This window comes from Sander lucioperca, chromosome 13 (genome assembly GCF_008315115.2).
Source record: "Sander lucioperca isolate FBNREF2018 chromosome 13, SLUC_FBN_1.2, whole genome shotgun sequence".
NCBI classification, from domain to species: Eukaryota; Metazoa; Chordata; class Actinopteri; order Perciformes; family Percidae; genus Sander; species Sander lucioperca.
The window spans coordinates 32,979,577-33,005,754 of record NC_050185.1 but is presented as its reverse complement, the minus strand read 5'-3'; the positions used below and the strand labels follow the sequence as shown (position 1 = coordinate 33,005,754).

At 39.9% G+C, this 26,178-nt stretch overlaps 1 protein-coding gene across 2 annotated transcripts in view; it reads left to right on the top strand.

The window, feature by feature from the left end:
- The window catches only part of tmem132e (transmembrane protein 132E), a 380,117-nt gene that overhangs the window by 317,745 nt on the left and 36,194 nt on the right, over nt 1-26,178 (top strand). For both annotated transcript variants that reach the window (XM_031308031.2, XM_031308032.2), the window contains exons 3-5: nt 5,783-5,923; nt 17,039-17,231; nt 24,897-25,040. In XM_031308031.2, coding sequence (XP_031163891.1) covers nt 5,783-5,923; nt 17,039-17,231; nt 24,897-25,040 — 478 coding nt within the window. The remainder of the gene's footprint in view (nt 1-5,782; nt 5,924-17,038; nt 17,232-24,896; nt 25,041-26,178) is intronic.

Sequence of the window (26,178 nt, the reverse complement as noted above, 5' to 3'; positions counted from 1 at the left end):
GTCGAATAACCAGAATCACAATAATAACTGGGAAGAAAATGCTTTTGTTTTTCTTCTCTGCTATTTAGTATTCTGTGAGTGAACACCTGAATAGCACGTCAAGGTAAAGTCACAAAGGACAGCTGCCAGAACTGGTTTGTTACCCAGCTGACAGAAAATTAAAATGTATTCTTCACTGATTTGAACAGCCTCTTGGTTTAAGGTGGAAACCAGCACTGTAATCAGGATACACTTAAAAAGCAAAGCAGATTGAACAGACCTTACAAATGATCTCACTTCTAAACTACGCACAAAAAGTAAGGAAATTTGTGTTTTGTAGATTATTTCTTTGTTGTAACAATGCTTCTTGGCAATGAATCTTATACCATTGGAAAGCCTGATTATCTCCCTTTTAAATGGTGCCCCATTTGTAAGGAACATGCATTTGTGGGATGAGCAGCAGCGTTGAGTATGTGGGTTTGCGCCCATGAAAAATTTGCAAAATCGTCCCAAGAAGACGGCAACCCAAGAAGACCGTTTCCTCGTCCTGCCAGCACTTAGGAACCGTAGGCAATCTTCTACAGATTTGCAGTCAAGGTTTGTAGGACGATATGGCCGACTGCTCACTGCCCAGACAATTAGAAACAGACTGTATGCGATCTCTGGTCTCATAGGGCTGCCAGGAGGCCTGCCATGACTGCCCTTCACCGTCAGGCCCTTTTGTGCTGGTGTCGGCAACACAGGCACTGGAACCTGAACATGTGGAGGAACATTATGTTCAGCGATGAGTCCAGATTATCCCTACAGCACTTGGATTGTAGGGTCAAAGTGTGAAGGAGACACGGAGAATGCTTTAGAGCTATAATCGGGCCTTAAAAGTTAGGCCCGAAAAGGCCCGAGCCCGACAGAATTCGGCCCGAGTCCGACAAGTTAATTTTGATTGACAGCTTTTTAAATGCCCGAACCCGTTTACAGCTCGACTGTACAAAAGGCCGTCTATCAGCAGTGATTAGACCGCATGTCGGAGAATAGCGCGGACACGCGCTTCACACCGCGAGCGGGCACACTGGAAAAGGGAGAGAAAGAAAAAAGAGACTGCGCAAGAAATGAGTCATTTATACATTGTTTAACATCATTTATTCATGACTAACGTAGGCTATAGGCCACTTGGAAGTTGGAACAAAGAAATAAAATAAGTCCTCCAGAGGCCAGCCTCCGTTTCACCTCCTCAGCATCCATTTTCGCGCTAATCGAAACGCATCACCTGACCGCTCATTTACCACGCAACCCGGAGCGCAAGCCCGAGCCCGTGTAAAATGATAGAAATTAAGACCGAACCCGTTGGATCCCGTCGGGTCCCATCGGGTTCGGGCAAAGATCTTCAGCTCTAGAACGCTTTGCGGATTGCTGCACCAATAGAGTAACACCTTTTGGTGGAGGCAGTGTGATGGTGTGGGGTGGCATCTCCCTCACTGGAAAAACGAGGCTTGTCATCATGCACGTGCAGAGGTGGGGGGCTATGGGTGCTTGAGCACCTGCCCCTTTTGCCCCTCAAGGCCAAAGTGCCCTTTTTTTGTCCAGATTTTTTTTATACCTTTTTTCTTTGACGATGGCCCACAAGTGGTCCGTTTAAGAATAATATTTAACAATAATAATTCGCTAGATAAAACGACCTAAACCTTCATATCACATGATGACCAGGCTTCCTGCCAGGCGCACCACTTAGATACAAGTGAGTCCATGCCATCCGTCGGCGGCGCAGCCAGCAAGAGCGAGAGAAAGTTGAAGTGCAGGTAAGTGTGCTTTTGAAGTGAATGAGAATGCATGCATGCGCATTTGGTTTGTTTTAAAGGCCTCTAGCCGCTGCCGCTACATAACGAGTCTCCTCCAGGATTAAAACAGCCAGCAGGCAGCTAACTTTGAAGTAGTGACATTTCGCGGTAACTGCACGAGCTGCCGCGGCCACAATTACTCATCGTGTGATAGCTTTATAGCGCCCCGTTTCATTCTCTTGATACACAAGAGAAGACAGTAGCAGTTCTCTGTAGGTTAACAGAAGTGTGTGTGTGTGTGTGCAGCAGCAGTTCTCAATAGGATAACAGTTGTGTGTGTGTGTGTGTGTGTGTGTGTAGCAGCAGTTCTCTGTAGGTTAACAGAAGTGTGTGTGTGTGTGTGTGTGTGTGTGTGTGTGTGTGTGTGCATGCAGCAGCAGCAGTTATCTGTAGGTTAACAGGTGTGTGTGTGTGTGGGTGGCAGCAGTTCTCTGTAGGTTAACAGAAGTGTGTGTGTGTGTGTGTGTGTGTAACAGTAGTTCTCTGTAGGTTAACAGAAGTGTGTGTGTGTGTGTGTGTGTGTGTGTGTGTGTGTGTGCATGCAGCAGCAGCAGTTATCTGTAGGTTAACAGGTGTGTGTGTGTGGGTGGCAGCAGTTCTCTGTAGGTTAACAGAAGTGTGTGTGTGTGTGTGTGTGTGTGTGTGTGTGTGTGTGTGTGTGTGTGTGTGTGTGTCTGCTTTCTGCCTCTCAACTGGCAGCCCACTTAAAAGAACATGTCACTTCTTTGAGAAATTAGCTTAGGTTATTTGTAGTCTGCGGTGTAGGTTGGTGGTCTATACATTTTGACTTAATAAAGGACATCCTTATATTTTGAGAAAATAATCTGAAACATGCTGCATACCTTTGCAAATCCCTTTCTGATTCAAAGCCTACTAGTCCACTGCTACAGAAATCTGATAGTCAGCTCAGGTTGCACTTATAGGCTACAATTAAACTGTTTCTGGTTTGATATCTCGTTATCTTGTATTTGTGTGAATGTAGTCTAATGTAATGCTCTATATTTCATTTTCAGGTATACAGTATTGTGGATTTAGTATTATGTAACATTTCATATTGCACTTTCTATATACAGTTTGGATACTGTATGTAAGATTACATTTTGCTTGGACAACGGTTGCATTTTTTGGATATATTTGTGTGAATGTAGTCGAAGGCTCCATATTTCATTTTGAGGTGTACAGTATTGTGGATTTAGTATTATGTTAAAATATACAGTTTTTAAAATAAAGATGACATACTGTATATTGTTAGCAAATCTTCTTCCATGTGCCCTTTTTTGAATTTGAGCCCCTGCCCCTCAAAAGGTCTCTGCACAGCCCTGCTTGTCATCATTCGAGGCAATCTCAATGCAGAGAGATGTCGAGATGAAATTCTGCAACCAGTGGCAATCCCATATCTCCACAGTCTGGGATCAAACTATATCCTCCAAGATGACAGTGGGGTTTATCAGAGACTACCTCCAGAATCTGGGAGTGGAGAGGATGGAATGGCCTGCTAGCAGTCCTGACCTCAACCCCATTGAACACTTGTGGGATCAGCTTGGGCGTGCTGTTCGTGCCAGAGTGACCAACACAACCACGTTGGCTGACTTGCGACAAATGCTGGTTGAAGAATGGGATGCCATCCCACAGCAGTGTGTGACCAGCATGAGGAGGAGGTGCCAGGCTGTTGAGGCTGTGTATGGTTCTTCCACACGCTACTGAGGCTCCTGTTTGTTAAATGAATAAATTGTGAAATTGCCAATATGTCTTGTTTCTTCAAACTTCAATCATCCAATTCACCAAACAACACCAAACAAGAGTCAACAAAGAAAAGCTGTTTGGCATTGTCAGAGAAGATTTGGCAAATTTTTCATGGGCCAACACACTTACTCAGCTCTGCTGCTCATCCCTCAAATGCATGTTCCTTACAAATGTGGCACCATTTAAAAGGGAAATAATCATGCTTTCCAATAGTATAAGATGTATTGCCAAGAAGCATTGTTACAACAAAGAAATAATCTATCAAACACAAATTTCCTTACTTTTTGTGCGTAGTTTATATTAGTTTTAGGTAGCCTGGAAACCAGATGAATCTGCCAGCTCTTGTTTTTGCTCTGGCAGATATGTCTGGCCCCCATCACATTCAGACAGATTTTCAGCCGACCAGGTCCCTGGGCGGACCTATCACAGCCGTTTATCTAATATGGGGCGGGTTTAAGATGATAAATAATATAGAAGCTTCATGTTTGAATGTAGTTACTGTACGTAGTTACTGATTGTAACTGGCATTCTCCGTACAGCGCAATGCACCAGGCTCACAAAACTCAGCTCAAACTGTCAAACTAGTGTACTGCTTAGCTGTAATTTGAGAAAGTTTATGACCCCTTCTTCAAAACGGATCAAGAACCACCCCAACTTGCATGTGTTGCTTGGCGCTACGCCGTTTTATTGCTTTGATTGGTTGACGGTGTATCTAATAGCGTCCAGAGGTATTGTAGTATGTGCCGTTGATAACGCCCCCTTGTAAATCGAAAATTAACTGAGAGGTTCCAGACTAATATGCATTTGCGAATTATTCTGGCGTTGCTAGGCTACGTTTTAGCAGTTGTGAGCCAGAAATGTCCATTTTTCACTAGAAAAACCTCCTGGCCTTTAACATCTTTTCAATATTTAACTCATGATGTTTCAGGTTCAGGTTCTTTGATCTGGACGCTGCAGCTAAATATTTTAAAATTTAGATGTTAAAACATATAAATCAAGACCTGACCATTCTTCAAGAAGGTACTTGCTGCATCTATCTTGCAGCCAATCTATCTTGTTTTGCACTCTTGTATAGCTAATTTTTTCTACTTCTTTTGAAGCTATTTATTTATATATTTACTGTATTTAGTATTTTGGTTTTCTCTTCTCTCAGCAGACAGGTTTGGAAACATGTACACATAAGTTTTTGTCTGTGTGGTATATACAGTATATGGGCAGATGTATGCAGATGCGGGAGATGTATGCATCTACGCGTTTGTTTAGTATATGCATTGTATACACACATGCATGTTCAGTATGTGAACTTGCAAAATCTCTGCATGCACTAATGTATGTACGAGTGTGTAGATTGTGGCCATATGTGCACCGGCCACATGAGAATGTACATGTTTGGAAAATTACACATAAGGTTCAGTGTTATTATTTAAGAATTTGATTCATATTTACATTGGGATGTATTTCTTTCATATGTATCATGTGACGTGTTGTGCATCTACATGTGGATCATGTATATTTATTCATGGGAAAATGGGTGAAATAAAATAAATACATTACATTTTAAAAACATGCATATAGCAATTCGACATTGCACCACTTCTAATGTTCCACACAGTGTATTTCTGGAATATTTAATGTGAACATCTGAAATATTAAGATACTGCAGGGAGTATGAGTGGTTTCCAGGTTCAAACATCCTCCCTGCTGAAGTGTTCTTGAGCAAAAAATGTGAATCCCTAGTTTCAGCTCAGTGCGGTATGTTCTCCCTGATGAGCTGAGGGTTGTAAAAGGAGGATTTCACCTCACAATCAATCAAGTATCCTGATATTGTGTCTTTGGGAAATCCAACATTATTTAACCCGTTCAAATGCCTCATTAGTTCACAAAGCATGTAAACTGAATTTGGAAGCTTTCAGATGTCAACGGTTAATAAAACTGTATAAATGCCCAGTGGGTGCAGTATAAAGCACGGTATATATTAGATTTTTACAGGAACTGTTAGTGAGCACTGTGACCTGAAGTAGTCCTAGCCTTCTGGCTCATATATCATTGCACTGTCATATTCATCCATCTCTGTTATTGATTCATCTGTGGAATTGCTTTTGCCATGACGCAATACAAGTAGGAGGACTGCTTCACACAGAGGGCGCTCACCTCTGACCCTGGACATAAATCATCCCCTCTAATAAAATTGACCTGTCCCAATCTTTTTCCCTCGCTATTTCCTGCAGGGTCAAAGCAAAAAAAGGGGTGAACCTGCTCGAGACCAAGTCGAAGAACGCCCAGTGGAAGGTGGACTGGGAGGTGCAGTCCGGCGCCAAGCACTCCATCACCACCATCGATGTGAACAAGAACAAAGCAGTCAAACAGGGGTAAGTCAACATCCCTGTGCCTCAACAACTGTTGTTTGCTGCAGCTGTTGATTGCTGCCCCTGCTGCTACCACACAAAGAAAATGTATGATAAATATCTGTTTTCCTTAACACTGGACAAAAGTTCTGCAAAAAGCTTTCCTTGCGTGGTAACAGTCATAGTTCACTCTCTGATCAAATGCAGCTTATAAAAGCATACACCATACTTTGTAAATGACCCAGGAGCTACAGAAGATAAAATACAGCTTTGGCCCACAGCAGTGACTAAAGCACCCTCCGCTGTGTAGCACAAAGTTAAATGAGTGGAGATGTTATCTGCTTAGTCTCACTACATCTGCTGTTAATTCAGTCTACGTGGAGTGTTGAGGTAGACGGTTTTGACTGCGGGCATTAAAATACCTTTGAGATGAGATCTTGTCTAAGAGCAGTAATTATGCGAAGTTCATCAAGAAGTAAAAACACCTAATCACAGTCCTGTAGTGTCTGACGGGACTGTAATGGACTCTGTCTGGGCAGATTCTACGGTAAATGCAACTTTATGATGTAATAATAATAATAATAATAATAATAATAATAATAGTAAAACTAGAGTTGCTAAGTGATTTGCAAGCTTAAAGTACTCTACAGTAAATGCTGTAGAGACTATTAATGAATTTGTTTAGGAATACAGCCTAAATGATTTGACCAGTAAATATCAGCATGGACATGTCAAGTCAGCTTAAAGGGTCAATTTACCCCAAAATTACAAAATACAAAAAGTGGTATGAAGCCAGGGAGATAGTTTTTTTAGATTTTGCATATCTGCCTCCACTCCGATACAATAGAGGTGAATTAGAAATTGGAAAGTGAAAAGTTATATTTTAAAAGTTCAGCAGTACAGCAACATTTCTTTCCATAGTCTTTTTCCACCGTTTTTTAGGGACTAAAATGGTGCCGCTTGGCCTGCCTTTAAACTAGTCCCACTGAGGAAAAGCAACCTAAAATGTACAATAATAAATCACAATATGTGGTGCGTTTTATTCATTAAGAACTGAAGCACTGGGAGTTAGGCTGGGTATCACCAAGCCTCGGAGACATTAGCAACTGCCGGTCCAGATATTGGCATCCCTATGGACTCCCTTATGGCTGGGAGAAAGAGAACAGCGAGGACAGAGTGGCCTTACCTGAAAAAGAAATCCACCATTCCTCTCTTGTTTACTTCTTAGCGCCTTCATGGCAGCCTTTCTTTCTATATTTAGTGACCCATGTCATGTAATTTTTGCCACCCTGTCACCATGTGTGATATGTTCAGTAGGGGGTCAAGCATGGAAAGAGAGATCTGTCATGCTGGATTTTGTCAAAAAATTCTGTGGCCATCTTAAGCCAAACAGACACAAAACAATACGCATCTGAAGTTATAAAGTCACGGAAGAATTCATGTTTTGATTCTTCATTACCATCAATTTGATTGAACATGAGTTATATATTATTATTATTATTATTATTATTATATAAAATCTTTTTATGTATAAAAAGCACTCATGCCTCTGAAGAAGTGTAAAGTTGTGAACTTGGTTCGGTACTTGTTTGAAGGTCTGCATGAAGTCTTTATTCGTATCAAAATGGAGCAGAATTTCAAGGTTTAAGTAATGAATTCCAACTAAATATCCCTCCAGTAATATGTGATGTGTGGAAACATGTAATGCTATTCTTTGCTGTGGGAACTGACTTAACCAGATAAATAACAAGGGCGAGGTAAAGCTGATTTCTTTTCCTAACCTAATGTAGTATCAGATGCTTAAACTTAAAGCCGTACTGTGTACATTTCTATGTGATTGTTGCATCTTTAAAATTATAAGTTGGTGTTTGTAAAGAAATAAGTGCTAGTGAAAATCTAGGCGCTCCAGATGTTTCTTTTCATGCATTGCATTGCATTCTGCCACAGTGTTTATTCTGATACTAGTATGAGGCGCCAAAGCAGGACATTTAGCAATCCTACACAGTGGTTTTAACCAGATTTTAACCATAGAGGCGGGGGAGCAGAAAATCCTCATATAAGTCTTTTTTGGAAAAGTCAAGAGTTATTTTGGGCAGCAGTGAAACATAACCTATTTACTTTAACGACGACTTGTTGCCTGTGGGCAGTGTAAGAACAATATTATGCTTTCCTATGCATAACAACAGCCTCTCCTCAATTTCTGTGTAACTGAGAATATAGTGTTTGGCATATATTTCAGACTATTATATCCCAAATAAATGTACTTCCTACTAATTTAATCCAACTTCTTTAATTCTTCAAAAATAAACTGACAAATATAGACCTGCAAATTCATGTTACATGTGTTGTAAGGGTTCACAATGAATCCAGTGGGTTCTTGTGGATAGTTATTATCACATTTTCAGCACCTTCTTTGTTTTATCAAAAAAAAGTATACCCAACCCTTTTGTCTTTCTTGTTTGAGTGGATGAGCATTTACTGTAGGACTGAACTAGGTGCTGCAGCCTAATGAGACTCCGAGACTTTACAGTAATGAGCCCAAAAATACATGCATTCTCAAGACAGTTCTTCCCCTAATTACCCAATTCAATTCAGTAATAAGCAGAAATCTAATATGTTTTCTAAGTTTAATAAATGTTCTCATTCATATGTTTTTTTATGCAAGATTTAAGCAGCAAAGAAGTAACTGCTCACTATTTAAAGCCCCCCCACACACACACACACACACACACACACACACACACACACACATACTCACCTCTCCCCCAAAAAAGACAAATTACACACAGACAAGCATAATTTCGCATCTCATTGGTGAATACATCTTAGTACCATTTCTGTTTGAACATCTGGCTTTGTTTGCTCCAAATTACTTGAAGCTGATGTTTTCTCTTCAGGGTGATCTCTTCATCACTCTCCTCTCTTTATTATTCTCTTCTTATCTTGGAGTTTCTCTTCATCAGATCACTCTTTAGTCAGTGTTGGAATTATTCAACGTATTTATTTTTCTGTAACCCTCCATCTGGAACAGTCCCATTCTAACGGCAGCTCGTTGATAACGCCACATGAACCAATGCATTATTGATCACGGCCAATGGATTCCAAATGAATAATGTTCTTGAAATGGCTGTGGCATTACCATTGTCACCAGTCGGGACAAGACTAATAACCGATCATTTATAAGATGAGTTTTGGTTGGTTGTGGATCTCACTCCTGAATTTTGCTTTTAAGGCAGGGTTGGTGATGTTGAAAAGCTAGCAAGATTTGAAAGTAGCATCTCCTCGGGGGCTCCGTCTAACCCCTCCCCCTGCCCTTTTTTTGCATTTATTTATTTAAAACAGGGACAATGTACAATATACATTAACCTTAGACAGGTAGAGTGTAGAGGTAGAGTTAGAGAGATGCATTTTACCAGGTTGTAGCACTTGTGCTAATTTCCACCTCCGCCCCACACAGATGTGCACGAGCACCGCTGCTTCAGAGCAGAGAAAGGACCGCAATTTTACTTCATGTAAGCAATGCGGCGACGATGCGCAATGAGCTCAGGTTCGTGCGCGGGGAGGGGGGGGAGTAGAGTATGCGGGGGGGGGGGGGGGACAACGCACGACAGTAAGCATGATCAGTTTGTGTACAGTAAAGGCAATGAGTCTGTGCATATATGATTTTATATGCATTTGCCTGTTATTTCTGACAATTTGATAAACAAAAATGAAAATGAAACCCCAATCAACAAAACTGCTTAAAAAAATAATATTAATATTAAAATACCACTGTTAAAATCACCGGGAGAGTCTGGCACAGCCTGACTCTGGACAGTAAAACTGAGATAAGCGCTCCTATTCAAGTTTATGTTCTGCTTTTTCAACTGTTGTTAGGTAAATTGCTATTTAACACAGTCGGAGAGGATTTGAAGTGCTATTTTTTTCCCTCAATTCTTATCATTTTGGCACTGGGGATTTTCCTTTGGGGCTGGCTAAAACCTCTTTGGGGGCGCCAAAAATTCCTCAATGCAGGAAAATCCCTGTTACTAGAGGACTACAGAGCAGTAATTGGAAGGAGTTTTTACAGGATTAGAGCAGCTAAAGATGACGGATATATTTCATTCCTTTTTCAGAGCCCATAAGTTATTTATTGTATATCGGAAAATGTTACCAACCCTGCCTTTAAATTCCTTCTTAATTTCAATAAACCATCCCTACACTTAGCTTTAAATGCTTTTTTTAAATCAGTGTTACAGACTCAAGTGCTCTAGACTTTCTATCATAGACTTAAGCATGGACCATTCTGAGCCCTCTCTTCACCATCTCTGTTCTTCTGTTGTTGTAACTGCCTTGCAGTGCTTTGATCCAATGAACTTTCCCCTGTTAATCAGTTCAAACAGACCTCTGATCAAAGAATGAAATCCTCCTGAGCTCTGAAAAAGCCCCAAGCTACAGCTTTTAAAATATATACTTTGTGCTATACAGACATGAGCCTACATCGTTAACTTGATGGAAACAAGACCGGACTTTCTTGAGCCAAATTTACTTCCTTCCTCTCCTCCTCTGGTATGAAATCACTCATTAACGATGTTTTTTTTTACCGCCCACTACTTTTTGAAAATGGCTTTATGTCCAACATCAATATCAACATCAATATTGTTTTTATGTTACTTGCTTTCAAAACTGGAGGGAATAATTACATGACATATTTAAATTGTCCATTTTACATACCTGCAAACTAGTCGCTTTTCGGCAAAAATCGCCGTTTTGAATGGGAAAATGTAATCCACGTGAATTGTGTAGATCCGAAGAGTTTTTATTTGGAGGGGGGGTCCGAGACTCGGTGCTAATACAACACCGGTGCCTTAACAACCGTTATCTACCGGACCGAATAGCAACGCGGATTTCGGTGCCTTATTTAGGTGGCACTTAAATGCCTGCGCGACGTTAGAGGGAACTGAAACATCGCTGCACGGGACGCTAGTCAACACTACACTCGACAGCGGGTAATGTTAGCCTACCGTTAGCTAGCAGCTGGAGTAAACACTGTTAAAATGCTGACAGCTAAATGGTGTAAAAATGTGTCTGTATTTCACTATAGAGGATTGTAACACCAGACTGTAGCCGCCGTTGTCTGAAAAACACAGACTCAGCCTCGCCTCGCCAGCCTCATGGTGCATTTAAAGTTATCGTGAAATACCTTTTTCCCATCCAGAGATGTGTCACCTTTTTCAGCCCTTCTGAGTTTGCAGGTATGATTTTAATAATGGAAGATAATGAAGAACAGAGCACAGGAAATTTCACCAAAACATTTCCTTGTGGAGGGGTAATTCCTTTTTTTCTCTGAAACCTTAGGAACTGGACTCAAATGACATTAATTAGCTAACACATGCATAATTTTGTATTTTGATGAAAAGGTCACCCTATAATCCCATGGACATGCCCTAAGGAAATGTAATTAGACATACTGTAACACAGTAGCTAATAGAGCTGTGGACAGAGACACGGACCTCTCTGGCAAAACTAAAGGTGGAGGAATCTGTTTCTATATCAACAGCGGTTGGTGCAACGACGTGACAGTGATCCAGCAGTATTGTTCTCCTGACCTGGAGTATTTCACCATAAACTGTAAGCCTTTTTATTCACCCCGTGAGTTCCATTCATTCATTCTGGTCGGTGTTTACATCTCACCGCAGGCCAACGTGCAGGACGCTCAGCGCATGCTTGCCGACCAGATACTGTGTGTGGAACGGACCAACCCGGACTCCCTAGTTATTGTCCTTGGTAATAAAGGGAACCTCACTCGTGAACTCCCTAAATACAGACAACATATTAAATGCCCGACCAGAGAGGAGAACATTCTGGATCACTGTTACACCACAGTCAGGGATGCTTATCACGCCGTCCCCCGTGCTGCACTGGGACACACTGACCACGTCATGGTCCACCTGATCCCCACCTACAGGCAGAAACTAAAGCTCTGCAAACCTGTAGCGAGGACATCAAGGAAGTGGACCAGTGTAGCTGTGGAGGATCTCCAGTCGTGTTTGGACTCCACTGACTGGGATGTGTTCAGGACTGCTACCAACAGTCTGGATGAGTACACAGAGCTTTCACACCTCAAAGACCTCACCGACCCCCTCCTGGACCCCCTGCAGTTTGCCTACAGAGCCAATAGGTCTGTAGACGATGCGGTCAACCTGGCCCTCCACTACATCCTCCGGCACCTGGACTCCGCAGGAACCTACGCCAGGATCCTGTTTGTGGACTTCAGCTCTGCCTTCAATACCATCATCCCGGCTCTGCTTCAGGAGAAACTCTCCCAGCTTGGTGTGCCTGACTCCATCTGCAGGTGGATCACTGACTTCCTGTCTGACAGGAAGCAGCATGTGAAGCTGGGGAAACACGTCTCCGACTCAGACCATCAGCACCGGATCCCCCCAGGGCTGCGTTCTTTCTCCTCTGCTCTTCTCCCTGTACACCAACAGCTGCACCTCCAGTCATCAGTCCGTCAAGCTTCTGAAGTTTGCGGACGACACCTCCCTCATCGGACTCATCTCTGATGGAGACGAGTCCGCCTACAGGTGGGAGGCTGACCACCTGGTGACCTGGTGCAAGCAAAACAACCTAGAGCTCAATGCTCTAAAGACAGTGGAGATGGTTGTGGACTTCAGAAAGAACCCAGCCCCACCTGCCCCCATCACCCTCTGTGGCTCCACAATCGACACTGTGGAGTCTTTCCGCTCCCTGGGAACTACCATCTCCCAGGACCTCAAGTGGGAGCTGAACATCAGCTCCCTCGTCAAGAAAGCACAACAGAGGATATACTTCCTGCGGCAGCTGAAGAAATTCAACCTGCCAAAGACAATGATGGTGCACTTCTACACAGCCATCATTGAGTCCATCCTCACATCCTCCATCACCATCTGGTACGCTGCTGCCACTGCCAAGGACAAGGGTAGGCTGCAGCGTGTCATTCGGTCAGCTGAGAAGGTGATTGGCTGCAATCTGCCGCCGCTCCAGGACCTATACGCCACCAGGACTCTGAAGCGTGCTGGAAAGATTGTGGCTGACCCCTCCCACCCCAGACACAAGCTCTTTGAGCCACTCCCCTCTGGCAGGAGGATGAGGTCCATCAGGACCAAAACCTCACGCCACACAAACAGTTTTTTCCCCTCCGCCACTAGCCTTCTAAACAAGGCCCAGAATCCATCCTGACTCTCTCCACACCCCACCTCTGGCTCCTCATGCCACTGTACCTACTCTGCTGTAGCGTCCCTTTTCACTACTGTTTAACTTATTTTACTATTTATTTACATTTATTTTATCGTTATTAATACGTACTGTGTGTATATGTTTATACTTATATTGTTTATATCTTTTTATCCTTCTTATATTTGTATGTGTGACATGCTCCAACAACACCAGAACAAATTCCTCGTATGTGCAACGTACTTGGCAATAAAGCCCTTTCTGATTCTGATTCTGATTCTGAGAAGAAAACGCTCACTAATTTAAGTGACATGGTTTTGCTTATTGTTTGGTTATTGTTGTTATAGGCAATGATAAGAGATAGAAATCTAAAACTGCAATCATTAGGGATTCTGATAAGAGCTTGTGCAAACAGACAGTGATGTGATATTTTCTAAAAATCTGTTCTTCTGAGTCAGATCTCAAAAATCATGTCAAAATGTCAAATGTAACTGGCTAATTGCATTAAATGTGAAGGAGAAATGTATTTTTTCCGTTTTTTTTTAGCTGCTTTAGCCTACATTTTTACAATTTAAAAAAAAAAGCATACCCTCTAACCCAAATCAGTGCATTGTGAATATCATTTTTCTTTCCCTCCAGCGTGGTGGCAGAAGACACTGTATTGAGCGGCTATACATGTACTCACTCCAGTGGGCCATATTGATGACACCTCAAGTGTGTCACAGACAGACGGGGGTGTTTGTTTTCAGTGAGTGATGTCGAGACAAATAGGCTGAGATCTCATCATGATGTTCCTGAGAGGAACCTTTTGTGGGTGGAGGCTCGTACAGATAGTTTGATCCAGCTTTCATTAAAAGGCTCTCAGACTGAATGGTGGGATGGCTCTCTGCTTTTGTGAAGGACAGACAGCGAGCACTTCACTCTCAGCTAATGGTGAAGTTATGGGCGGGATGCTTCTTGTCACGGGTGGAGAGAGATTTAATTTGCTCCTTCGCCACCAGTGAGACGGTTTCATGTAAGGCTTGTTGAACCTGAGGATTACAAACCCAACAAGCAGGATTTTCACAACAGGAGAGCTGTTATCGCTTCTACATCACTGGCATGTTTGCGATAGTAAAGCAGAGATCCCGGCCAAAGTCTTTGGTATCTTTGCACTGCAGAGAAGGGAAAAAAGAGAATGCTGAAATATTTCATGTGCACGGCCATCAGAGCAATCAGGTTACCTACCAAAAGCTATTGATTGGTCAGAAGCGAATCTGCAGCCACTGCAATTACGGTTATTTGAAAGTGAGAGGCAGAACCAAATTTGCAATCCCCTTGCACAAGCTCTACACCCTGGCCTTAAGAGAGAAGAAGAATGCTAGCTAGCAACATAGTGCAGTGATTGTTTATTGACAAGACCTGCACACTGCTTTCATTCAGAGGCAATCACTGATTAATCCCTTGCATATAATAACTCCATCTAAGTAGGTAGGGATGCCATTAGAAAACTGTCACTTCTCATCAGTTTTATTGTCTCACAACAGACCCATGTATAAGTTGAAAAAAGTTCAGGAAAATAAATAAGTCTCATGTCAAGAATAGATTTTCTTTCATTAAAACAAAAATGAACTTTGATTATCAGGGGAGATGTCTGACATGAAGCTTTATCTGCTGCATTAGCAAGACAGTCCAACCCAGTCACCTACAAAATACATTTGTATACGACCAACTAGCTTTGCCAAATACTTTTAATGTGTTTGCTGTCTTCCAAACCAGAAAGCCATAGTGAGGAGGCTGGGCTGGATGGTCGGGCGCACAAAGCACAGGACTTTGAAACTGCGTACTGCATCCTACGTGTTGTTAGGTTTAGGCTTTGTAACACTTACAACACTTGGGTAAGGTCAAGGTTAGTAAAAAATGTTGGTTTTGGTTAAATATTGAATAAGTCAATGCATTCTGTCCAGTGCTTTGAGTCACTGTTGACTTTTCCAATATTTTACCAAGCTCACCATCTTTCCCTAACCTTAACCAAGTGCTTTGAGATTTCTAAACGTAACCATAACTTGAATAAGAATGGCAAAACACTGCACATAGTTGCGCTTACTTTTTATTTTTATTTTTTATTTTCAGTCTGATCATATATGTATGGACAAGGGTCAGTCCAAACAGTTCCATATATATTATATATATTGAAGCTGCCACAATTACCCAATCAGAGGACCACAGAAATGAGTTCAATTAGTGAAGGAAATACCTTGAGCGAACACACTAACACACACATTGCTATCCGGGTTAGTGAGTAAAAAAAGCATCATACTAAATATAAGAAAATGATTACAAAATGACACAAGGTCAAAAATGTCAATTTAACATAAATCTTACAATGTTATCATACATTAAACATAACAGCAGCATCCATATAGTTTAGCAAGTTAAATATGTCAGAAAAGTCTGTAAAAATTTGCTTTAGTTGCTGGGACAGGATAATGTAAGAAAACAAATTAAACACATTGACAGTGAATGTTTTACAGATGGTTTCAGTAACGTCAATTTTACATTTACGGTGAACACTTTTCCAGGTTCCAAACAAAATAAGTTGACAAATGTGTTTTATTTTAGTTTTATAGAAGGAACGTTTTGTATTCAGGGTTTGTGACTAGACAAAAAAAAACTATTTATAAAGGGATTATGGCACTAAAGGATTAAATTGCAGCATGAGAGAATGATTCATGTAATATGCTTTAGCAGAGTTTCAGCTTCTTCACCTTGACCTCATTCAATCAAGAAGGGTGTAAACGGAAACCACTTATCATAATGGCTGGACAACAAAATCATAAAACCCACTAATAGTAATGGTGGATTGTCACTTTACAGCTTTAGTGTTTACATCGAAACCTGAATATCTTTACGGTTGCTTTTGCTGCTTATTTTTCACATCAAGTAATGAAATCTATGCAAGTAAAGAATGGTATCATTTCAGTCAATTGTCTAGTCATGGAATTTCAGGTTGTATACAGCACACTGTGACCTTTAGCATCCTACAGCCATGTTAACTGCCTTGTGTCTCTCAGTCTGAGATCCACCGATCGGACTGAAGGAGCTGAATGGAATGTTAGGACATGTATTTCATCAATGAATTTGACTGACATCATACGTGAGCTTTGCTGAATGCATAACATTGATTACACCACCGGAAGGTAACTGCTAGATACTGGCTTTTATTCTGAAATCTTCTCTGGACAGTCATTTCATATTATTTCACTGATCCAACCAGAATATTGTGGTCAATCGGAAAACTATGTTAAAAGTACATTCCGCTCTTCTGTCATTTCATTACAAGACAATAAAGCTTTGATTTTATTTTCTGAAGGTGCAAACTACGAATGTATATGCTGCCTGTTCCTGTTTATGTATTTCATGTTCCACAAAAAAGACACACCTTCAGATATGCAGATGTGGAATATAAAAATTGAATAAATTGAATAAAGAACAAATACTAAATAATAACATAATATCTGACAAGTAGCTACTTGTCTTGAAAGCTTCTGGCTGCAGTGCTTCACATGTTGAAGCCTTAATGAATACGTTATGTCTTTTTTCAACTTAGGGTTAACTTTAAAAATAACTGCAGAGCAGTGTGTCGACAGCTCACTAAATGGCATGTTGATATGAAAAAACTGATAGTTGATAAAAGACATAATGTATTCATTAAGGCTTCAACATGTAAAGCACTGCAGCCAAAAGCTTTCGAGACAAGTAGATACAAGTAGTCAGATAATGTATTTTAGTATTTGTTCTTTATCAGTACAAAACATTGCAGTCCACAATTTAATTTCCAAAACGAATGCAGTATGCAGTGGCAGTATTTGTTGTTATTCTGTGTTTTTCATGAATATGTTGCTGTAACTGACATTTGGGCTTTTTTTTAATTCACTTTTTTTGTGTGTTTTTATGGTCTGGTAGGGATGTACTGGGTAATGTCGAGGTGATGCAGTTGGATTTCGAGATGGAAAACTTCACCAGCCTCTCGGTGACCAGAAGGATCAACTGGAACATTGACTACAAGGGCCAAAATCCGCCTCCCGATTCAGAGAAGGTTGTGACGGAGTTGACGGTGGTGCAGCGAGATATTCAGGCCATCATCCCTCTTGCCATGGTGAGTTGCAGGATAGCCAGATTCATATAGACTTGATAAGTATTAAACTCATTCATTTAAATGATTTTTAATGATTATTTATCATTATTTAAAATGATCTGACTACCTCAGGTCCTAGGTCTACGGATGAGGATGAGGGCCACATGTGAAAAAATGTATATGAGTTCTGAGTGTAATCCCAGAATTCTGACTTTATTCTTAGAATTCTGACTAAACTCATATCTCAATACATTTTTTCACATGTGGCCCTAATCCTCTTCCGTATTAATCATGTTAAGACTTGTTGAAAAAAAAACAAACACCAGAACTGAAATGTCTAAAGCTTTTAAAATGTAAAAATCAATGAGCTGTCAGAAGGCATAATGACATATGCCGAAGGAGGTCTGATCTCATATAAGCCTTGTTCTTTGTGAAATACTACACTACCCATTGTGTGGCTACACAGAGCAAGCAGCCACACAAAGGTTTGTTATACCTGGTCGGTTTCTTTAAAGGTTAAAACTTTGTAGTTGAGAAATGTTAGTCTGTTAGTCAAGGCTTATGTGAAATTATTACTTTAAATGTACAGTGTTTTTCCTACAATGTTTTCTTAAACAGCTGCACAGTGCACACTCCTACTGTAGGCTTAAACTAAAATAAGTATTGGAGTGTGTTGGAAAGCAAACATGTCTGTTACTGGTCCTTCAAAACCGCATGAATAAGGCTGTATCCAGTTCCTGCGGATCAGCTCAAGACGTCATAATAGCCCCAAAAGAGTTTGTGCAGATTGTGACGGCGTAAATGTAAAGCAAACTCTTTTTTTTATAGCAAACTTTTTTTTTTTCATCCTGCAAACAGTGTTTTTATAATCTGAGATCTGTATGTGCAGTAATGATGCTTCCTTTCCTTTAACACAGGACTTCCCATTGCATCAGGAATCTTATGAGGGCCAATTTATCTACACTAAAACTTTAAATATCCTAATCTATTTTAATTATAGCCTGCACTTGTATGTATGTAAATATGATGTATAGGTGATATTAGGTATGGATTATCAGAAATAATACTGACAGATTGTCAGATTAAGTAAATCTAATCAACATTTGTAGTCTCTGCAATGGCTTGCTGATTGTTAAGAAAGTCGACCAATCCTGACACATATTGCTCTTTTAATTGGGGCTCCTCTTCTTGCCTTGGGAAAGGGGCCATTAGTGAGAGTAGTAAACAGATTATGGGAACAAAAGGAAATGAATCAAGCAAGAGTTGCTGAGTACCTCTGGCAATGCCTTCCCTGACTACTTCCGCTCTTGTGATCTTGCTTCACTCACCTGTTTAAGTGAAAGCCAGTAAAACTAGTCCAAACCATAATGGTATTTGCTCATTAAAATGTACTGTGCATGGTAAATATCATAAAAGAAAGGATGCAGGTAATGCCAATATACTTGAGCTTCAATTATGAATTTGTCTGTGCTGCACATCTGTTGTAACATAAGGTTCACTCCACATCTCTGGTTCCCTTGAAATTTGGGATTAGCATGCATCTTGTATGCCTTGTTGCTGAAATGTGCTATATAAATAAAGCGGCCCTGCCTTGTTTTGTACCCAGATGTGTTTTGCTCCGCAGCAAAAAGAGTTCTGTCTATGTGACTTTCCCTTGTAAAATTTGCATTCTGAAGCAATATGGCAGGAACTGCTTTTTTCTGTAGCTGCCTGCCACCTCTGCACTCTATATTACTTGGTAGGTAGATCTATGGATACATTTTTGTGCATAAAGGTAACTGAGACCGTTTCACAATGTTAACGACTTAAAACAGCAACCGTTCCCATAGGTCATATTTCCTTCCATTTCTAGGGGCGCTAATTAATGAAACGCTCCTGTGAGTTGTATTAGAGGGTAGGAATGAACAACCTATATCGTCATATGGTTTGGAGGACTGGTTGGCTTTATAATAAATGAATGCACAATGAAGAAGCTGATGCGATAACATTTCAATTGATGAGGTAGCATTTCACTGAAATTGTACCTCCTACGATTTTATGTGACAAATAAAATCGATTGATTGACATTGTCAGAATGCACAGTGAAGCGCGAAAAAGAGAGGAAGTCTGAGTCAGACTAACCCTAAAAACTTTAATCATCCGGCAATTATTTTCAAGGAGTTTGATCCTGCAGGTTGGCCACCTGTGGTCACCTTGAAAGATATTTATAAGAGATTTAATCCATCATTTCAGTTGTGGTGACTAATTGGATTGTAAATTATGTCAATAGAAAAAGTGGACGTTCCAGAAGTTAAACAATGGTAACACCCCATCATACATGATTGATGAAGAGCAAACAGCTGGTCTTTTCAGAGCAAACAGAACAGACTGACTTTATCATCATGGCAGGTAGTTGAGAATCTTAATGGCATGGTGTGTAGTGACAAGGTTGTGTGATGTACAATTAAAAAGTTCAGAAATTACTTAACTCACCCTCCTGAGATAGGTTTAAATGTATAATTTATAATCATATTGAGCTTTATCCAAGTGATGTAAGTTACGTAAAGATCAGGTTGGGAAAATAGCATGAATGAATGCCTTCTTCTGAATATATTATTGAAGGGGCAGTACTTGACATTCAAAGCATACACATATTTGCTATGTAAAGATATAGTGGAGAAATGGCATCCTGAGCAGAGAATGAAGTCACACTGACTCCCTCTGTGTGTGTTGTAACCCAAGCGTCTCTGTTCTTTGTTTTGATAGCCAGTCTGGCCACGCATGCATGTTAGTGCATGTGGCCATGAAATAACATAGGGATTTCACATATTGGGGAACTGTGTCTAGTGAGAGCCTTGTGGAGGCAATCCCAGCCCACTGTTTTTTTTTGTTTCTGCAGTATTTTAAATATTTCGAATACAGCCCCTTTAATTGTTGTTTATAATGGTATTTGTTTGCCTTTTGATTAGAACCCACTGGAGTTCATCTTGACATAACATTACATCACAGTTAATAAATAACTCTCAAAATGTTTGTTTTCCAAATTGAAAGAGTGACTTCGGTCTTTACAATATCTGGGAAGAAAATGAACACTGACAGTGGTGCTTTTGTGCTTTCCTTAGTTGCAGTTGTTTGTTATTACAGTTATGTTTAACCTCTCCTGCATATTGTGCTTTGAACAGCCCTCAAGGCTATTTTTGTGTGATGTGAATAATCCAATTACTGTGATGGATTGTTAAATGGAAGAACCGCAAAAGCTGCTGTTGTGGCTATGAAAGTTGAGTTGCCAGTCTGGATTTCGACCCAGCAGCAGGTGCTTATCTCTTAGCGCTGAAAAAAAATACAATACGACACTGAAGTACAAAAGTGATGTTTTGATGTTCCGAATGTACTTTAATTGGCACAGAGAATGTGGCCACATTGTATTCATAACTCAACCAATCTGTTTCAAGGGCCTTTCAATGAGCATGTCTGTGCTGCTCAGGTCAAGGAACTAAAGCCATTTAAACAGAAATGAATCAGGTTAAAGGAAAGGAGGCCAAGGAAAAAGAACAGTGTAACAAAAGACCGCCTCTTAAGTTGGACAGACTGTAGATGTGGAAGTGAGCAGTGGATGCAAACCTTCCAGCACTTTTCAGCTGGTGCCATACACCCACTGAGAGCTTGTAGAACAGATGAGCACTTTCAGAAATCCGCTAAAACAGGTGGGAGGTTCTGTCTCCAAAATACAAACGGGATGCATTTTGTGTAACAAATCAGCAGAGATGAAGGTCTAGGATGGACCCCTACAGCAACTTTTGACTGAGGAACGTGTAAAGAAGGAAAGATAAAAGATAAGGAAAAAAGTCTGGTAAATCGACAGTAAAGAGAATGAAGAAGAGGGTTTCTATGGTTGGCAGACCACAGATTGTGCGCTAACTACAGTTGACCTGCTGCAGATAAGGGGAGGAAAGAGGGAGAAAGGTGTGTAATTACCAGTGAGTTTACAATGTAAAAAAACAAAATGGTAAAGTTGAATCAACCCTGAGACTTGTCACACGGATTTAGATCACTGTTTACATCAAGCCATCCAAGCCCTCTTTCCCAGGACATTCTTATTACTTTGAGTGAATAGAGCTGAAGAGGCAAGAAAACAGGAAGGATGATGCACAGCAGGAGGTAGCGGTTATGCCAGATTTCAAAACTCCATTAGCTGCTCTGTGCCACAGTAGCTACCAGATGTTAAATTAAAAAAAATGATTTGTGTGGCCCAAACCCCACAGCTTAAAGTCATACATCACATTTTTACGTATTTCATTAATCAAAGGCAGTTTGAATCTTTGGACATTTTCCCATTGTATATCTTATATGTTATCCTAGTTGGATCTACTATGATTTTTGTCAAAGACAATTAATGTAAAGTGAAAAAAAAATGCTCATATTTCAGTATCCCTGCTAAAAGTGCTGGCAAGTGCTTTATTTTATACTGCCATGTTAAAATACATTCAATGCAGCCAAAATATACCAATTTATTTTTGTAAAATTACAACATTTTTGCATTGCCATTAAACTTGGTATCTAATAACGGTGTTGATGCTTCATAGAAAACATAGTAATTAAGTGAAATGATAGCTCTGTGCTGTGATGACTTATTTTTGTTCCAAGCTGAATTCAGGTAAGCATAATTAGTGCTCCCAAAGTAGCACACATGTAATTGTAAAGTGTCTTGTGTAGTGTAATGCTTACCAGATGCCAAAACGGCAAGTAGAGCTTAGGGATGATGTCTTTCAATTAGGATTTCGCCCCAGAGTCCAGTCAATTATCCACAGAGGTCTGCTTTGCTTTGCTTCCCATAAATTGGCCACGTTTCATAAACCCTAAAAAATACAAACAAAGCTGCTCTGCCTATCTGTAGTAGCAAACACTAATTTAACTGAAATACTGGATTTTTTTGTTTTGTAACAGAGTTTGCTTTATGATTGCAAATAAAAGACTTATAGAATTAGATGGGGTTCAGTCAGAATAAATCAATTTGCTACTCTGACAAAAAAAATGATAATATATTCTGGGTGATCTAATTGGCATCAGACACACTGATGTTTCAGACCATTTTCAAAGGATTCTCAAAATATAGATTATTAGCAACAAATAATGAGGACTTGTGATGCTCCGATTGGACTTACTGAAAGGAGCTCTGTTGGAGCTTTAGCCTCAGAAATCATATTTTTTATTCAGAACATGCAGTATAGAGGGCATGTTGTAATGTTTCAGACAGATCCTGCTATGATGAATTTTAAACCTTGTCAAAACTAGATACACAAAAACCTCCTGGCCCTGGCAATTTAGATTACATTACATATTTATTATTATCTAAAAGTAGCTGCACATTTCACTTCTTCACTATATTTTTTAACGATTTGGTCACCTTTTATTAATTTAATTTTTTTCAGCCACCATTTCATATTGCAAGTTGTTCTGCTCAAATGGGACAAAAAACTTTAAAGGTCCATGGCAAATGACTCTACTGGTAATAGACTCAGTTACTACCAATCATAGATGTTGCTTCACTTGTGGGTTTTAGTGGGTTTATGTATTGGCTCTATGCTCTTATGCTTAATCTTTCTCCTTTTTGTATATATGCTGTCAGCCAGGTCTTCAATGTAAAAGATGTGTTTGACCTCATGCTTACCTGGTCAAATAAAATAAATGAAAAGGTTTCAGATTGAATCTTTAGATCCTCTCTACATCTTTGCACCTTAGTTTGCTTTGCTGTTTTGTCACTGTCAGAGGTAAAGGGTCATGCCAAAGGACACTTCAGCACTGACTACTTTTGTTATTTGCTTAAGGCTACACAGAGTAGAATAGAGTCTGTGTATAATATTATCTCAATGCATAAACAATTCTGGGCTTTGAGCCATGATAAACTAGTGGGGGAAGAAAGTCCCATACTCCATGCTCTACACTCTTATTAAGACTTTAGGTGTTGGGTAGTAATTTAAAAATGCTATTTTTGATTTGAACAAATGTACATGGTCTCAGTCTCTCTCCTGTGCTAATTGTGCACCACACATGAGAAAACCCTCTTGCAGCTTACATGATGTGCAAAAAAATAATGAATTAATTCAAACTTCAACTGAAGGCCTGGGTGTGTATTTTAATTGGCTGTTTGTATTCCAGTACATTCAAAATAAAAACGCAGATGGGATGACAATGTTGGCCTTGTTTATCACAATTTAAGGATTATATTTATTATTGCGTACAACTAGCCAGATCCATCATTTGATGTTGTTGAAAAAACATGGCATCAATATAACAGACATTCTCTCCATAAACACTATAATATTTGTATAATATGTAAGTTACCAGACAATTGTCAAAAAAAGGAGAAACTAAAGGTTTTTCTTTCTCGCATAGTTTTTCTCATTCAAGAATATCTTCTTATAATGGTTGTTTATAAACAAATGGATTACCAAAATTCCAAATGGTTGAGTAGCAGTTAGGTTATTATAGAGAGATCCATTGATGTGAACAACTGAGAAATCTTTCAAGACTTTCTCTATGCTCTCTGTGTTTATTTGCCCCAATTAAAACCACATTTATTTTTTATACATTCATTTTCAAATACCCTCAAAATGGTTCAAACTTATATAATAATACAGCTTCCTGAGTGAAGTGCTTAGCAAGGAAAATACATAATGGAAGTACACTAAGCATACATGGTTGAAACAGAATTTTGTAAATGGATGAAATCATGACAAAAACACATTTTAGGTATTTGTGTTCATCATACTTCCTCATATTAACAGAACAGTTTGCTCTTACACATCATGGTGACTGTAACACATTGTGTTGCATTTTCCAGAGTCAATGTAGACATATCTGATAAGATAAGATTACTACAACTAACTGTTTCTAGTCATAGTTCCATTATCTTTATTGTTACTATAATCACACCCCCAACCGGCACCGTCAGACAACCGCCCACCAAGAGCCTGGGTCTGTCCGAGGTTTCTCTCTAAAAGGACGTTTTCCTCACCACTCGAGGTTTCTGCCTAAAAGGAAGTTTTTCCTCGCCACTGTCGAGCTAAATGCTTGCTCTTGGGGGAATTACTGGAATTGTTGGATCTTTGTAAATTATAGTGTGGTCTAGACCTACTATATCTGTAAAGTGTCTTGAGATAACTTTTGTTATGATTTGATACTATAAATAAAATTGAATTGAAATTGAATTGAAGAGGCATCCATCCCTAATGAGATTCCTGCTGTGACAAAAATCCATCTCTTCCAACATCCAAGTCCAATTTCCACCTATGTGCTCAACTTAAAGTAACACAATGAATAGTCAGATCCTGTGAATGGGTACAATAGATGCCATTTTTCAAATGTGGCCTGAACTTCAAGCTTGATGCTGTGATTTACCGAGAAGGACCATATTAGGAATGAGTCTCCCAGTATGATAAAGGCTAAGATTATTACTTATTTCATTTCCATCCTGTTGCTCACCAGCATACAGCTGACAGCTTCCTTGAAATGAAAATGTTAATTGATGAAGTCCAATGAAAGACGTCTCAGTAAAATGAGTTCTGGTCTGCCACTGAGAGTTGAGAGCACTCGAGCCCTGGTGGTAATGGTTTGAAATGTGGTAATGCTGATGAAATATCAAGAAAAAAACATGTTCTACCTTTCACTGTTTAATGAATAGCATGTCTATTTTCTCTCTCTCTGTAGGACACTGAGATTATCAACACGGCCATTCTGACCGGACGCACTGTGGCCATTCCTGTCAAAATGGTTTCCATAGAGATGAATGGAGCGGTCACTGACGTCTCAGCCTTTGTGCAGTGCAAGTCCTCCAATGAAGACATTCTTAAGGTACAGTGAATCTGATTTCCTCAATCTCTGTATCTAGGAGAAGATGTCAATTTAGAAAATGTAATCCCTTTACTCTTCCACTAATACTGGAGAGTGGCCCAGCACCACAGTGACAGTATCAGGAAAGCATAAAACCTTCATTTTGGGCTGCTCCCTATGCACTTATGATTTAATTCTTTCCTTATGCCTCAGATCAAATCAATGGATCTTAATAAAACTTTACGTATAAATCAATATGGTGACAAAGGTTTGTAGAAGGACGCGACATGGCTCACCTGCTGTGCTGTAGGGCAAAGCCCAGCATCACTCGTTGCTCATTTAAGTGTGATGCAGGCAGATATGACACCAGTATCCCAGGTTCCAGAGAACAATCGCCAGGCTCACAGGGAATCCAAGCTGAGAGTACAATATCAAGACTTGTTGGTTGGGTGTTTGAATAAATTAAAGTGGGATCACAACAACTTGCAGAGCACATTAGAGGCTGTGATTACGCCGTTATTATTTTCTCCAGTCAATTGCAATCATAACATAGTGCACTATATGCAGATTGCATAATTGTATGGGCAGTACAGTAAAGTGTTGCTGTGTTGTTTAACATTCTTCACTGATCACATTAAAAGTGATTGTGTAAGGGGAGATGTGACCTTAGATGACGTAAACAGTGTATACTGTATGTCATTATATTAAAATATAAAATGGAACAAACTGCCTCATTCCTCCCTTCAGGTTTGCTCTTATGCAACCTATAATTATAATAACCTTTCTTTATGTAGCATTTACAAAAGCAGACTTTATAAAATGGGTTACAAGAAGATATTACAACAATAAAGGGATCACCTAAAAAGAGAAGAGGTATAACAAAAGGTTTGCAGAATGTAGGTGACATGGTCTTCATGATCAGAGGAAGGACATGTAATCAAATCCAAACTGAGAAATGTTTTTTGAATTTGTTTGAATTTTGTTCTTAGGTTGGTTTTGTGAGATGGTCAACTGTATACGATTTCTCAAAGGTGTCTGACAAACTTCCAAACAAGTTTTCATCATCACTATTTAACAATAACTATGTGTTATTAAGGGTGACAATGGCAGCATGATGATGAAAGGATGTTGATTGTGCATTGTTTCTGCCGTCTTACAT